This window comes from Marmota monax, unplaced genomic scaffold (genome assembly GCF_021218885.2).
Source record: "Marmota monax isolate L192 unplaced genomic scaffold, Marmota_monax_Labrador192_F-V1.1 WCK01_AAM20220418_F8-fsc00095, whole genome shotgun sequence".
Classification (NCBI taxonomy): Eukaryota; Metazoa; Chordata; class Mammalia; order Rodentia; family Sciuridae; genus Marmota; species Marmota monax.
The window spans coordinates 5533124-5550468 of record NW_026695244.1 but is presented as its reverse complement, the minus strand read 5'-3'; the positions used below and the strand labels follow the sequence as shown (position 1 = coordinate 5550468).

The following is a 17345-nucleotide window of genomic DNA, read 5'->3' as shown; positions in this document are numbered from 1 at the left end:
AACTTTCTTCTTTCACGTTTCCTCCTCCTCTTCTTCCCACTAGTTAACTCACTGTTTCAACTCAGACATTGCACAAAACCCACAAGTTTATTTGGTTTGCTTGGATTGAGACAGTTCATCCAATCTCAGACCCCCAGTACTTGTGAGTTGGTGGCTGTGAGATCGCCACTCAGGCATGCTGATTCAGGTGGCCACAGATGCCTGCATGTTCTCACAGCTGACACGATGTTGCCTCTTTCAGATCCCGACCCTTGTAGGGGAGAGTCACACTCTGTGTCCTGTGGAAAGTGCTGTCCGCAGCTGTTTCCAAGGGGTGAGTACCTTGGTAATGTCAGAGTTGAGCAGATGTACTTGAAGAGTGTACTCAATTTAAATTAGACTCCATGGGGCCCCCAGACAACCCTATTCGGGAGGTACATTTGCCTCCAGGTTTTTGTATGATATGCTTGTTTGGCAGAACTGACAGAAATCAAGCTGGAAAAGAATACAAAAGCACAAAGTCATACCTACGCATGTTCTTGTTTCCCAGGTGTTGAGCCCAGGAATCAAGGAGGAGAAATTCTTATCTTGGATACAGTCTGAGCCTCACATCCTCCTGTGGCTCCCAATCTGCCACCGTTTGTCAGCCACTGAAATGGTCACTCACCCTGTTCGGTGCAGTGTTTGCAGGACGATCCCAATCGTCGGACTGAGGTACAGTCATCATTGGTATTTCATGGATGGTCATTCTCCAAATGGGTCCAGCATCAGAGCTGCTTCTCTCCAGATGCTTTCTGAGGTCATCCTTGCACATCTGGAATTCAGTTGACTCTTCCAGCTCAATAATTCCCTGCCTCAAGCATCCTGGCTGAAAATTAATTTATCTTCTACAGTCAATGGGACATTAATTCTTCCACTGTCTCACACTTTGATCAGTAAATATTACCCTAAATGGAAAAAGATGTGTCTTTAAAAAAATTTTTTTTAATACTTTGGAGCCATCCATAATCATAACAATAGTTTATCTTTGTTAAGTGTTAAGCAAATGCTAAGATGAGCAGTTCACATGGGTCATTTCGTTTAAAATATGTCTACATGCCTTACAAAATGGTATCAGAACATCCAATTTGCAGCAAAGTTGAAAAAACTTGCTCAAGTTCTCATGTTAGCAAGTAGCAGAGGTTGGCATTCTGGATTCACAATCCCTACTTTGCATTCGTGGTGCTATGCTGCCACCCTGTGCATAGAATGAGGTATGAGCCAGAAGGGACAGTCTGCATTTGTGAGAGCAATTCAGGCCTTCCCTCCCCCTAGTGACAAAGGCTGATATGAAAGCTAAGCATTGGGGTGAGAGATGGAGAGCTCTCTACAGCTTTCAAGAAGACAGTCAAAATCCCATCTTAGAGAAAGGGAGGTGTAGGTCTCCCATAAATTAAAAATAGGAAGTAAAATTAGAGATACTGGTACAGGTTTGGGAGGCAGAGAAAGAAACTAGCAAGTCTAAGCCAAGGATAGGTGGCTCCATTATTCATGATGAGTGAACATGGTTATGGAAACGTGGTAGGACTGGAGCTCTGAGACACTCAGTCTAAAACAAGTCACAGCTGGTGAGTCCAAAAGGGGAGGGCCCAGAGGATTCAGAGCTTGGCTCTCTCTCACCTTGTTCCTGTATTTCCTGAACTTAACTAAACTAGACTTTAAAAGTGTTCCCTATATTTATTAAATAGTCCTTCAGTACCCACTAAAAACCTGGATGTTAAGTTTTAATTTTGCTTAGAAAATGCATTGGGTTCACAGGTGATTTGAAGGACACAGTGAATTGTCACTCATCTTTGCAAATAGCTGAACTTGTAACTTGAAAGTTGTGTTTTATATAGTAATAGAACTGCTACATGTCCTCTACTAGGCCAGGTACAGAGTTAACTTTGCAATAACAAGACACACAATTTTATATTGAATTTTTTTTTGTTCAAAACCAGGATATAAGACATAAATCACATATGGTTATTTCTATTCTACAGATGGCATGAATAGAGGCTCAAAAAATTTAAGTGATTTTCTCAAGTCACCCCAAAAAACAGAAGACAAGAAGTTCCATATTTTAACTTTCAGAATACATCCTTACCTATTAGGAATGAGATTAAGCTTCCACCTAGAAATGCTTCTGTTGAGCTATCTTTACTCCTAGATACACAAGGCAAAATGAAATAAAGGCTGGTGTCAAATGATGTCTGGGGCTTCTTTTAGCTCTAACTTTCTGAGTCTATTAAAAATTGTTCAGATCTATTATAATCCTAATCTTAAACTTGTATTATTGGCTCTCAGAAAATGTAAGCAATAGCTTTGGGTTTAGAGAAATTAATAAAGCCATTTGAGGGTAGAAGCAGTCACAGATCTGAAGGTAGCAGGACAAGGGCAATGACTTGGCCTTCTAAAAGCCAGGGATTGTCCCTAATCTGTGTAGACCTGGGGGTTTATTTTAAGGGTTACAGCTCTTGGTACTCTACATATAAAAGGCATTTGACATTTCAGGGCAGTGGGAGAGAAGGGTAACTCAGACCTTTATATTACAGTTTGCTGGATAGAACCATATTAATATAATGCTTTTAAAATATCATCAAAAGATTCATTTGATTAAATAATTTAATATCTCTACCAACTTTGAGAGAAATCTTAGGTTAACTGGATAGCTCAGACATCTCCTGTAAGTTTTCATTCTTCACCTGAATATTATTTCTTTGCTCTTCTAGTGGTATTGATATAAACTGCATTTTCATTTTAATTGGCAGATACCGCTGTCTGAAGTGTCTCAACTTTGACATCTGCCAGGTTTGTTTTTTATCCGGTCTTCATAGCAAGTTCCACCAGAAGTCACATCCTGTAATTGAACACTGTGTTCAGGTAATTTCTAATGCAAAATACTAAAGTATTCATTGATTAAGTCCTAATGAGCTATAGCCTTAAAAAAAAAAATGCCGTGGTGCATGGCTGTGATCCCAGCGACTACCATGGCTGAGGCAGGAGCATCATAGTTCAAGGCCAGCCTCAGAAACTTATTGATCCCTAGCACCCCTCCCCTGCAAAAAGGTCTTCCAACAAAATCACAGATTCTGCTTCTGCCATACATTATAATATTTAAGACTAAGGTTACACCCATCCTTAACTAGCTCTTGATATAAATATGCTTTCTTCAGTATGGAGATTCCATGGAAATCTGGGAATGAAACCACCATTTGACCCAGCTATTCCTCTCCTTGGACTATACCCAAGGGACTTAAAAACAGAATACTACAGGGACACAGCCACATCAATGTTTATAGCAGCACAATTCACAATAGCTAAACTGTGAAACCAACATAGAAACCCTTCAGTAGATGAACGGATTAAAAAATATGGCATATATATACAACGGAATATTACTCAGCAAAAAAAAAAAAGAGAGAGAGAATAAAAGGGGCTGGGGATGTGGCTCAAGCCGTAGCGCACTCGCCTGGCATGCGTGTGGCCCGGGTTCGATCCTCAGCACCACATACAAACAAAGATGTTGTGTCTGCCGAAAACTAAAAAAAAATATTTAAAAATTCTCTCTCTCTCTCTAAAAAAAAAGAGAGAGAGAGAGAGAATAAAATCATGACATTTGCAGGTAAATGGATGGCATTGGAGAAGATAATGCTAAGTGAAGTTAGCCAATCCCCCCCCCAAAAACAAATGCCAAATGTTTTCTCTAATATAAGGAGGCTGACTCATAGTGGGGTAGGGAGGGGAAGCATGGAAGGAATAGATGAATTCTAGATAGGGAAGAGGAGTAGGAGGGGAAGGGAGGAGGCAGGGGATTAGCAAGGATGGATGAATGTGATGGACATCATTATCCAAAGTACATGTATGAATACACGAATTGGGTGCCAACCTACTTTATATACAGAGATATGAAAAATTGTGGTATATATGTATAATAAAAATTGTAATGCAAAAAAACCCAAAGTACATGTATAAAGACATGAAATGGCATGAACATACTTTATGTACAAAGATATGAAAAATTGTGCTCTATATGTGTAATAAGAATTGTAATGCATTCCGCTTCGTGTATTTAAAAAAATAAAATCAATTAAATAAAAACACTTTCTTTAGATTGCAGGGGTTTTTTTTGTTTGTTTGTTTGTTTGTTTTTTGTTTTGTTTTCAGTACTGGGAATTGAACTCAGTGGCATTCTACCACTGAGCTATATCCCATCCCTTTTTATTTTTTATTTTGAGACAGACTCTCACTAAGTTGCTGAGGCTGGCCTTGAACTTGTGATCCTCCTGCCCTAGACTTTCAAGTCACTGGTATTACAGGAATGTGCTGTCATGCCTTGTTGCATCATAGATTTGGGGACAAGAAAAGGCCGCATTGATCCCACACAGGATACTAGAAAGGTCTGTGAAAGCATTGGAAATTGGCATGGATGAAAAAAAAAAAAAAGCTTTGGTTTGGTAAAAATGATGCAACAAAAATTCAGGTTGCTGGTATACTTTTGGAGAAGTTCTGCTTTTGCATGTATTTTCCTGATTCCTAAAATTCAAGTATTTTTTCTTTAAGGAAAATACATGAGATTATTATCTCAGTTTTGACTGTAAGAGCTGTATTTGAGGTTTTGTTTCTGTTTAAGACAGTCGATTATTAATACCCAACAAGTAAATTTAGTTCTAAGAGAATGGAGAAATAGAACAGTGGATTTTGAGCCAAAAGCATTCTCACTTTCCCCAGAAAGAACGTTTTTCTTTTCACGATTAATTTGCCATGTATCAGTTTCTTCCCGCAGATGGCGCCACCGTCCCCGCCATGCCACAATAGCGAAGAACGTTGGATTGATTTTGCTGAGGATAGCTCTCCCTTATTCTCGCTTTAACGTGAATAGTCAACAAAAGTCAAGGGCCCGCATCTTGCCAAATATTTCCCGCGGGGCACTGCCTTGCTAAACTCTACGCCTTCGGTTCTACAGGTCCAGCGGTCTCTGATCCCTCCGTCCACGCCCGAAGCCCAGGGTTAGACGATGCTACAGTGCCACCGTGTGGTCACTTTGTTACGACACTTCAAATTTGAAGAGCGGAAGATCTCTTAATGCACCCTTTCCTTCCTCCTTTGTTAATTTTAAAATTTATTTTATTTATTTATTTATTGTAGAAATTCTTAAGGTGAGGTGAAGGAATGGACTTCAGGTGGTCCATGAATCCACTGAAATTGTCCACAAGATTAAACCCATGAGTATTTTTCTGGAGATCAATTCATGAGTCATCATCCAATTCACAAAGGAATCCGCAGCCCAAGATATTAGCAACCATAGACTTACTCCTCTTCCATTCTTTCTTCTAGCTTTGCATTTCCAAATTCCTGGGTTCCTCTAATGACAAGGAGTTGTTGAGAGAGGTGGGGATGAACTATTTGGAGTCTCTGTATAAACACGCAATGTTATGTTTATACAGAAAAGATAAGGAAATTCTAGGGGTAAGGAAGTAAGATGATTTTCCCAAGGGCATAAAAGTAAGAGAAATAATTCCCAAAACTTTCACTATGGCCAATCCACCAATGAAAGGAAAGACCGTGTTTAGACTGATCTGATGCCATTTTTAATGTTGGCCATTTCAGCGGATGTCAGCAATGGAAAGTACAAAACTCCTCCTCAGGACGCTCAGAAAAAACCTGCTCCAAGGGTGCTGTGGGAGAAAAGAAGCTATGAGAAAGCGGTGGCAGCTGGACCAGGTGAATCCAAAGGACATGGCTGACCACGCACAGGCCACGTGAGTGTCCATGAGGGACAGACCACAAAATGGCATCCCAGAGGACCTGGGTATTTGTTGCACAGACAGCACCGGGCCTGGTGCCAACTTTTCTAATACTGAAGATTCTAAAGAAGGCAGGTGGTAGAGGGGAGAGAGGAATTAAAATACCTCTCCCCTTTAGAAATGGTCTTTAGTTTTAGAGTAGAACTAAGGGCAGCAAGGCCTTTTAATGGCCATTTAATTAAAGGCATCAGAAAGACAACAGAATGACTTTGTTTTAGATTTCTAGTTTTTACTGGTTTGATTTTGAAAGCCTAATTCAGAGTTGATGCTTTATTAAAAAAAGAAAAAAGAAAGTAGGAAGACCCTTGAGTATCCCACTACTCACAGATGAATGCTATTCACATTTTAGCGTGACCAACAAAATAGGGATTATTCTATGAATACAATTTTTCACTCTTATTTTCACCTGCAGTAAATGGAGAGCATGTCCCATGCCATTAGTTTCCTTTTGTAATAGCTTTACTCTCATCCATGTAAGAAAATGCCATAATTTATAAGCAATTGCTTACCATTGAAACTTTTTATTATTTCAAATTCCTGCCCCCTAATAATTCTATAGTCAACATCCCTGGGCATGCATCATTCTGCATATTTTTATTATTTTATTAAGAGAAACTCACCAATCTCTCCAGTCTACTTCTAGTGCCACAGGCCAGATGAGCCTTTTATAACCTTGATCAGATTTTGTCACTCCCTTACACAAGCTTTCTGATGGCTTTCCATTGTTCAAGAAAGCAATGTTCTCCCAATGGCCTTTTGCCTGGCTCTAACAGTTCTATTCTGAACCAGCTCTGAGCCTCTCCTGTGCCTCTCCCTTGACTTGATTCACTCTAGCCATATGCCTCTCCTGCTGGTCCTTGAACATGCCAGGCAGGCATGCTGCCATCTGGGTTACCCTAGACCATCTCCTGCATGGCTCGACTCTGCACCTCCTAAAAATCCACCAAAAGTCTTTGCTCAAGTGTGATCTCATCCTCAATGCCTTTTCCTGATGACCATTTGTCATTTCAGCCCCTGTCTGCACACTAGCACTATGAGTCATGTTCCCTTGCTTTATTCTTTAAAGCACTTCACTGTTTGACACACTGTATACCTTACTAATCTTATTTATTTATTTATTGCTGTGCCCCCACTATAATGTAAACTCTATGAGGGAGGAATCTTTTATTGTTTCCATTTGTATTTGCCAAAACCTATAACAATGTCTAAATATGATAAATGCTCAATAATGCTAATTGAATGAATGAGTGATAAAATGGATAGATACACAATGGAGAATCGGTGGATAGATAGATAAGGTGAGTCCCTTTAGAATGAACCATGAAAGGGAGTTGGACAGACTGAGGGGACATAATGTGGGAAGGAGGAGAAATTTGATGGAGCCCACAGAGACAAAGAAGCCTTGTCCTTAGCCAACTATCTGTGTGGCCTTAGCAGAGTCACTTTATTTCTCTGTGACCCAATTAGTTCACTTAATAACAAATAACCTGACATTCATATTCTTGGAATAGTATTTGTGAGGCTAAGATAAAGAAAGGGAACTGCAAGGGCTAGGTAACTCTAAAGGTTATTTAAACTTCAGTGTGTTCTATTCTGTCTACCCCAAGTACAATAGGGTTCTCCCAAATTGATGTTATATAATAATTTTCAGTTTAGCCTGGATATTGATGAATTCAGAAGTTCTGCTCAGTGTCTTACCTAGGGAAAGTTAATGTGGAATATTACTATTTCACAATGTGATAATAGGCAAAACACATCCTCGACAGCTATCAAGTTGGCACTTTAGCAGTGACCATCTTCTAAGAGATCAATCGTGATTCCTAGTGATGACATTGAATTTATTTCATGATTCAACAGTTTGCATAGTAAAAACTTTCTTTCTCTTGATGTGGATTTACTTACTTTACATGCAATTATTCACACTGAGAAAAGAATACTTTTATTTACAAAAACATAATTGAAAACTAGGAGCCAAATATCATCAGTGTTATTAAATATTTAGGGAAACTCTTGCAAATACAATACAAAGAAAATTGAAAAGAACAGACAAAATTACTTCCATTTACAGTTAATATGATTGTGAATCCCCAAGAAACCTCTAGCAAAAACTACTAGAATTAATAGGCTTTGAGTGATAGTGGAATATAAAATAAATATGCACAAAATTCATTGCTCTTCATTATACTAGCAATAACCAGCTGGAAATTTTATAAAAATCCCCTTTGTAATAACTGTAAAAATTATTTTTAAAAGAAACTAGGGGAAAAGTTTAGCAAAAAGAAATGGCTCGTATAAAAAAAATCATACTACTTTGTTGAGTACAGAAAACAAGACCCAAACAAAAAGAGAAACATACCAAATACCTAGAAGGGAAGACGTTAGCATAAGAATGCTCATTCTCCAAAAATGAATATAGTCAATCCTCACTATGCATAAATTCAGTATTTACAAATTTGCTTATTTGCAAAAAAGTTATTAGTAACCCAAAATTAATATATTCAAGGTACTATTCCAGTATTTACAGACATGTCCAGAAAGGCCAAAAACTTGAGTTGCCTGACACATACATTCCCAGTACGTTGAACTGGGGTTGTGCTCTCTCCTCGCTTCAGCTCTCTTACTGTGTTGTGGTTTGGATCTGGAATGTTCCCCCCAAAGACTCCTGTGTCAAAAGCATGGTCTCCAATGCAGAAAGTTTCAGAGGTGGGGCTATTAGGCAATCTTTGGATTATGGGTGCTCTAACCTCATCATCCAATGGATTCATCCACTGATAGCTGAATGGCTTACTGGAAGGTGGGACCTAGTTGGAGGAAGTAGGTCACTGGGGACATATCCTGGAAGGGTTTGTCTCCTCCCCAGTCCCTTCCGCCCTACCCATCCCCTGCTTCTCAGTTGCCATGAGCTGAGCAGCTTCCCTCTGCCAACCCCTTCTGCCATGAAGTTTCTGCCTTGGACCTAGCTGACCATGGACTGAACTACTGAAATCATGAGCCAAAAAATCTTTCCTCCTCTAAGTTGTTCTTGTCAGGTATTTTGGTCACAGCAACAAAAAGCTAACTAACACACACTGTAAACAAGTATATCCACATAGTCTATTTGGGGCTATGTTTTTCACATTTTTGTACTTTTTGATGTGATTTTAGTGTTGCAAAAAAAGGCCCCCAAGCGTGGTGCTGAAGTGCTGTTCAGTTTACTAAGCACAAGAAAGCTACGCTAGAGCTAAATGAGAACATGTTGTGTTATGTGAGCTTTATTTAGGCATGAGATACAGTGCTGTGGACCATGAATTCAATGTCAGTGAATGAACAATGTATATTTAAAAAGATATCTTTAAACAAAAACCCACATAAACCAAGGTTATGTATTGATTGGTGGGTGGAAAAGTGCCCAGGAACATAACCCTGTATCTCCCCTAGGAGCCATGGTTCAGAATTTGCTAATTCAATGTTCAAGGTGACTTTATAGAACACAGTTCTTGTGAATAATAACAATTGACTATGTTTCAATTAAATGCATTTCCAAATAAAATCTCAAAGCTTTCTATGTAAGGTAAAAGAATTTTGAAAACATAGTGGAAGAATAAATGTGCAAGAATAGTCAAACATACAAAATTGAAGACTAGTGAGAGGATTGTTCTTCAACAGATGTTCAAACTTGCTATGGAACCTCTATGACCAAATGATACAGTATTTTTAAAAAATGGACATGTAGATATGAGGAGAGAATATAAAATCTAATAATTGATCTGGCACATATGGAAACCTAATGTGATAAAGCTGCTTTTTCAATACAACAGAGAAAGAACACATAATTCTGAAATACATCTGATAATTCATAATCCATCTGAAAGAAAAAAATACCTGGCCTTTAGTTTGCCTCATATGATAAATTCCAAAAGTAAAATTTAAATTTAGAATTAAAAAAATAGAACAATAAAAAACCTATGACTGGAGAACACCTTCCTAAGAAAGAGAAAAAAAATAGAAATCATGAAGGATTGGAGAGGCAGGTGTGTATGTCAGCATGGAAGTTTAAACATGTTCCTACAGTAACAATGTCCTAAACAAAATCAAAAGATGAGCCTGAGACATGGAAAATAACTTTTCAATAATAAGACAAGTCAGGTTACTCAGAGGTTAGGTTATGCAAAGTGGTAAGAAAAACTCCAGAAGAACATGAGGAAGATGAGCAGGACAAAGGGGAGGAGAAAAACACACCAAATTTGTAAATAGGCAATCACAGAAGAAGAATTTCCAAATGGTCATTAAACACCCCAAAAGATCTTCAACCCCACTGGTGGTTAGAAATGTGAAAGTAAAAGGAACCACGAGACACCATCACATAGCAGAATGGCAAAGATTCAGTGACAGTACCCTTGGCTGCTGAGGTTAGAAAAAATAAACACCCTTGAAATGTGGTAGAAGTACAAATTGCTATTGACTTTTCAAAAAATCATCTGAAAAGCACTCATTGACTTGCTCAGTAAATAATTATTTGTCATGTAAGTATTCAATAAATATCAAACACTGTTCTGGGCACTTTGGGATGTATTTGTGAACAAAGATCTCCACTTTCATGGTGCTTGCCTCCTGGTGGAGGAATGAGACAAAGCAAAACAGGTAGATAAAGGAATGATGCGGTGCATTAGAAATTTTAAGGGCTAAAGTAAAAGGTGGGGGTGGGAAACAAGGTTAAGAGAGAGAAAGACTGGAAGGGAGAGTTGGTGGCAAATTTCAATAGGATGGTCACAGAGGGCTTCAGTGAGAGGTGACATTTGAAGAAAGCCTTGAAAGAGGGAGCGAGTCAGAGTTTTATCTGAAGAAAGCAGGCTGCGAGTTGAGAGAGCCAGGGCAAAGGGGGAGCCTGCTTGGCAGGTCCAAAGAACAGTGGCGGGGTGGTGGGGCCGGGGGCAAGAAGGACAAGGGAAATGACAAGAGAGGGAAGGAAGATATTAAAGGGCCTGGCAGGTCAGGGGCAGGGCTTGAGCTTTTCCTTAGAGGAAGCATTGAAGGGTTTTGCGTAGAGAATCTGACTCCAGTTTTAAAACTGCCCGTCTGGTTGTTCTGTTGAGACTAGACTCGGGCATTAGAAGCAAGGCTGTGTAAATAGTTTCCTGATTTTTCTCCTCGTGTTTCTATTTGGAATTATTAACTTAAAATTTCAATGAATTTATTTTAGCTTTGCTTTCTTTCAGATAGGCAGTGAGTTAGGTACTCGTTTTCCTACTGAATTAAAATTCCACCTTTGTCACATATTAGGTTCCCTGATTGTTTTAGTCACCTTTTCACTGCTGTGACTAAAAGACCCAAAGAGAACAATGTTGGAGGCTCATGGTTTCAGAGGTCTCAGTCTATAGACAGCAGGCTCCATTCCTCAGGGCTCAAGGTGAGGCTGAACATGATGGCATAAGAGTGTGGGAGAGGGAAGTGGCTCCCACAATGACCAGGAAGCACTTGCCAGATATAATATATACCTCAAAGGGACACCCCCAACAACCTGCTTCCTCCAGCCACACCCTACCTACCTTCAGTTACCACTCAGTTAATCTTGTTAAGATTCTCACAACCCAAACATTTCTCCTCTAAACCTTTCTTGCCTTATTTCACACATGAGCTTTTGGGGGACAGCTCACATCCTAACCATCACATGTATGTACTTGAATCAATCAAGACAACATCTCTTCTCATCCTCAGGCCTGTGTGTCTATTCTTGTGTTTACAGTAAACAATAGGGTCATGGTGGTTCTGGAGTAAACAGAAGGATAAATTTGCAACCACCTGAGGAGGAGGCCACAGGTAGATCATGTGTGTGGAGATAGACGGGTTAGGTTTGAAGCACTGGAAGTTTGAGGTGGCTCTTAGACACTCACGTGGAGGTGAAGACTAAGCAGTTGGCTCTCCATATCTACAACTTAGGGAAAATGTATGTGCTGGAGCTCCAAATCTGAGATCTGTTGGCATGTATGTGGGGTTTAGAACCATGAGATTATGCAAGATCATCAGAGAGTGTCAATAGAAAAAAGAGGACAATCGAGGACTGAACCCTCTGACACTTCACGTTACAAAGTTTCAGAGAGGAAGAAGAACCCACAGGGAAGACGGAGGAAGAGTGGTGGATGAGGTGGGAGGAAAACCCAGAGAGTGAGGAACGCTGGAAGATGAGCGCACAAAGGACCCCAAGAAGAGGGCAGGGTGGTCCTATGTGCAAACCTACTGCTAAGTCAAGTTGGATTGGGCAACAAGGACCTCATCAATGACCTCAAACAGAGCACTGTAGGACAGCGGTAGCCTAGCATGCATGAGGGCCTGGGATCAATCTCCAGCACTGTAATAAAATAAATTAAAAATAAATGAGTGAGCAAGCAGCAAAAATGAAGATCTGTTAGGAGGGGCGAATTGTTGGCACAGTCAATATGGGGGTGAGATGCAATGTGGAAGGATTGGCTCTAGAAGACTAGTTCCCACAAAGTGGTAAAATAAACACAGGATTCAGCCAGTGACATTCTTGGAATTCTACCCTGTAGGAATGGAGGTACCACTAGATAGTAAATGAGAATGTTTATTTTAGCATTGATTGGCAGGGTAATAAAACAGAAATAACTTCAGGGTCCCCTGTCCCCCCAAAATAATAATAATAATAATAATAATAATAATAATAATAATAATAATGGCATACATATGATTCAGACTACAACAGAACCTAATGAATCTGCTTAGAAGAACAAGTTTTAGCTCCTACCTATGATGATAGAGTGTATTCACCGTCATACACAGTGAGAAAAAAATTAAGTAGCAGAATACTGTGTAGGGAATGATTCCATTTCTATTTCAGAATCAAATCCAATAACTGTTTTGAAGTTTCTAAATGTTTGCATAAGTACAGAAAATATGTATGTATGACCATGCTGTCACCCTAATGTCAGACTTCTAGCCTCCAAAAATGTGAAAAATAACTGTTATTTAAGGTAACCAGGTTGTGGTATTTTGTTATAGCATCCTAAGCTAAGACAGAGCAATAGAAGGTATTAGAATTATCTCTGATGGAGCTGGACATAGTGGCACATGCCTGAAATCCAAGCTTCTTGGGAGACTGAGGCAGGAGGATCACAAATTCAAGGCCAGGCTGGACAGTTCAGTGAGACTATGTCTGAGAGAGAAAGGGAGGGAGGGAGAGAGAGAGAGAGAGAGAGAGAGAGAGAGAGAGAGAGAGAGAGAGAGAGAGAGAGAGAATTTTCTCAGGTGGGGAATAGAATGTTACAAAGAAGTTACAGGTTACCCTCTGTTTCTACCCCAAATGCCCACTTCTTAAAGACATAACTAAGTGTACCACAGAATAATCGCTTCTTGCCCTATGTTCTCATCAGGTCTTGTAGAAATTATCACAGCATGTCAAAAGTAATTGAGTGTTTGTCTATTCATTAGATGGGAACTCTGTGAGCAGAGAGCTCTCTGCTTTTTTGTTGTTTTCTTTCTTTTTTTTTTTAAACCTGCAATAACTCAAGATGGCAAGATGCTTTAAAAACAATTTTTGAATAAAGGAATAAAACTAAGTGGAATTGTATAAAGTTGAGTCTGCCTGACCTTCAACTGGTCTATTCTGTGTTCTTTCAGATATGACATGATAAATATACACCTGTACTTAAAATCCCTAGTATCTGACCTGGACAAGATGACCTACAAGATTTTCTGCCATCGTCCCTGGATTTCTTTGCATTTGCACATCTAGATTGTCATGGAGAAGGGAAAATGGGATTTCCATTCCTATTATTGGTTAATTGGCTCTCTGTCAACTAAATTGTCTGGAAAAGAACACAGAGAAAACAGTTGAGCTACTTGATTGCTATGGGGGTTACTGACTTCAACATCTGATTTTTAATATTTAAAAAAGGTTTTCCTCAATATCATATCTGGTCATTAAAAGTTGCTACAACTTCTTGAATAACTACTTTCTAACATGCTTTCCATCCGGTACAATAGCTCTAAAGTTCCAGTGTACGCAAGGCGAATTGGACGAGCAGAAGCAGCCTCCAGACGCATGCGTCAGCCAGTCTCTCAGGCTCAAGGAGCGGATGTCAGCAGCCCACATCACCAGGTGACCCCATGGCAAAAGGAATGGGCAATAATGCACAATGGGTCTGGACCATTTCATAAGAGTGAAGTTTGGTGAACCCATTCTGTAGTTTAGGGAATATTTTCAAGATGTTAATGTGATCAATGAAAAATCCAGTCATAAAGGGATATATATTTATTTTAGAAAATTTGGGAAAGTCAGAAAAGAAAGATGAACAAATTAAAAAAATATAAACAACCCATGATGTAATCACGACTAATATTTCAATATATGTCCTTCCCTATAAATATTTTTAAATTAGTTTAGCTCATACTACAAAATTTATTGACTAAGTAGTCAATTGATAGTAGCAGAGATAATCATGTTCCATTGTCATTACAATGATTCAAAATCATCTTAATGGTATTTAAGTGGACATAACATTATTCATTTAAGTTTTCCTCTGTTGTTAGATTATTTCAAATTTTGACCGTAATTTAAAATTTGCTTTTAAAATTCTTACATACTATTCTTTGTGTACAGATCCCCAATTATTTCCTTAGAATACATTTCTGAAGTTTAATCACCGGAAAGAAAAGTAGAAATGTTTTTAAGGCTCTTTGTGCCTGTTGCAAAATTGCCTTTTTGAAAGTCATATCAAATCACACTCCCAGTGGATACAGGCAGCCAGCTCACTTGATACAGGCTAATATTGGTTATTACTATGTTTTGAGTTTTGTTCATTTTATGAGCAGAACATATTTGCCTGACTTTGTATTTCTCTGATTGAGTGGAATGAGACTTTTCCCCAAATAGTTTAGAAAGCAATTGTGTTTTCCTTTCTTTCAGTGCCCTCTGCCCGTTTTTATTGGTGCATCAATTTGATTTATCAATATATTTAAACTTTCTGCATTTGAAGTTTCACTAAGTCAAATATTGCTTCCTAGTTATTTTCTTTTAGACTTATTCATAACATGACTTGCTATATGGTTGTTTTCAATTCTTATGAAAATGCTATCAATCTTTGCCTTTGTAATTTCTTACACAGTTTTATGCTTGGAAAAATTTCCCCACTAAGAAACCAAATGACTCCTTAGCTGTATTTTATTTTAACATGTTTCATCTTGACATTTAACTTTTAAATCTATCTAGCCTTTGTTTTGATGTATGATAAGAAACAAAGATAGTTTCCTACTCCTGCTTTTTACTTCAATAAATCTTTTCCTTTTAAATTTCTGTATCATGTTCCCTTTAATATATACTAAAATCTTCATTAAGAATGTGTTTTACTGCTTTCTATTTAGCTCAATTGCTTTTCATTTTATTTTCATATAAGAACAATATTTGAATTATTCTAACTTTAGTCCTATTAGCATATTACAGAGCAAGTCTTAAATCACTGTATTGAGGTACGATTGACACATAAAAAGCTACATATAGTTAATGTATACAACTTGATGGGTGTGGGGATAAGTATACACCCAAGAAACCATCACCACTACCACCATCCTTGCCATAAAAATATCCATCACTTCTCAGTTTCCTCTTTCTCCGATTATTATTGTTGTTATTATTAGGATGTACATATGTATGTGTTTGTGTTAAGAATATTCCATATGAGATCTATCCCCTGAGTGGGTTGTAAGTATTCAATAGAGTATTGTTGACTATAGGTGCTACACTGTATACTAGTTTTCCAGGGCTCATTATTCTTGCATAAGTGAAAATATATACCCTTTGACTATCACCTCCCATTTTTTCTCTCTTTCTGAATTATTTTATTGGTGCATTATAATTATACATAATGATGATATTTGTTGTTACATATTCATATATGCACACAATATAATTTGGCCAAGATCACTCCCTACCTTCCCTCCTCCCACTACTGATCTCCCTTTGATTTTTATGAGATCCCCCCTCCCCCACCCCTGCACCTCTCTTTTCCTTTTTCCTCTTTAGCTTCTACATATGAGAGAAAACATATGACCCTTGACCTTCTGAGGTTGGCTTCTGAATGAATCTCAATATCCATTCATTTTCCTGCAAATGACATAATTTCATTTTTCTTTATGGCTGAATAAAACTCCATTGTTTGTGTTTGTGCATGTGTGTTTCCATCCAGCTGCTGATGGGCTCCTAGCCTGGTTCCATAGTTTGGCTATTATGAATCACATCACCTCCCTTTTATTTTTATTTTTTATACTAGCTATTATAAAATATTTTTTTCTAGAATAATTTTGAAATCATTATAATCATTACAGTGTGATCTTCTAGGTCTTCAAAGGATGATGTTCTGTAATACTTTTCCATTATCAAAGAGAAATTAGTTCCCATCTTGCAGCTATATTAGATAGAAGTCAAAATGGAAAGTAAGGCCTGTGGCCACCAGTGACCTGTGCAGCCATCTCTGTGTCATGTCCTGTCAGTCCCTGTGCACTTTAATCATCAGCTTACAGAGTCCAACTCATTCAAAAATACCCGTGTGGGATATCCAGCACGGTTGGTGGAGAGCTGGGCGCACATGTGTGAGCACAAAGAGCTGCTCTACTTCCTGCTTTGAATAAAGAGGAAGAAAAGACATCGCTGCAATGCAGATTTGTCTGCATGGTAACCTTTATTTGTTCTGTGGGAAACTGCAAAGAGGTTTTGCTGTTTTTGTTTCTCTTACACTCACCTCTTTTTCAGTTTTAAAAATTGCTATGTACCATCTTATGTATGTAGTACTTTGTTTTTATTAAAAAAAAATTTAAGTATACAAATAAGACATGAATCTGATTGCTTTAAAAGAAATCAAGATAATACACAGAAAGTTAAATCCTTTTCAGCTACAAATCCTAACCCAGGTCCAATCCTTAATTCCCCAGAGGCAATCTGTTTGGGATATATGTTTGCATGTCTTTTCTTCTGCGTTTTCAAATGTGCATGTGTGTATGTGTGTGTGTTCATGTCTGTGTTCGTGTGTGTGTTCGTGTGTGTGTGTGCATACGTGTACACATACCCAAAGGGGACAAAGGAGCAATATCTCTTAAGCTGAAAACCCAAAAAACTTGAATGTGTACAAAAGGAAACATATTTAGTTTTATTCACAGCATCACTGCTTTTAATTTTGAAAAACTGGAAATAGACTAATATCCTTTAATGGAAAAATGACTCAATAATCACGGTATCTCTTTAATGGATGTGCCACAGTAGGTCCACATGTACAAACCTGAAATGCTTCCCAATTTCAGAAAAATATGTACCATGTGGTAGTATTGATGTTATTTTAAAAGTTACAGATTTGTTTTTCCATCTTAATATAGAGCTCACTGATTCAAAGGCTATGCTAAGCATATGGAAGCCATTTGAGTAGTTAAATGGAGAGGCAGGCGGGCATAGGTCACTCAGAGGGGGCACAAAGGCCACATAGCAATCAGGAAGTGCAACTTTAAGTCTGTGTATAGCTCAGTTTCTTCTGCCCTTCCTTCCTTCCTCTTCCAGGACATTCC

The 17345-nt window shown here is 38.4% G+C and overlaps 1 protein-coding gene across 1 annotated transcript in view; it reads left to right on the top strand.

The window, feature by feature from the left end:
• The window catches only part of Dytn (dystrotelin), a 55477-nt gene that overhangs the window by 19537 nt on the left and 18595 nt on the right, over window positions 1-17345 (top strand). The window contains exons 6-9 of the mRNA XM_046462950.1: window positions 242-313; window positions 530-693; window positions 2769-2880; window positions 5608-5759. Coding sequence (XP_046318906.1) covers window positions 242-313; window positions 530-693; window positions 2769-2880; window positions 5608-5759 — 500 coding nt within the window. The remainder of the gene's footprint in view (window positions 1-241; window positions 314-529; window positions 694-2768; window positions 2881-5607; window positions 5760-17345) is intronic.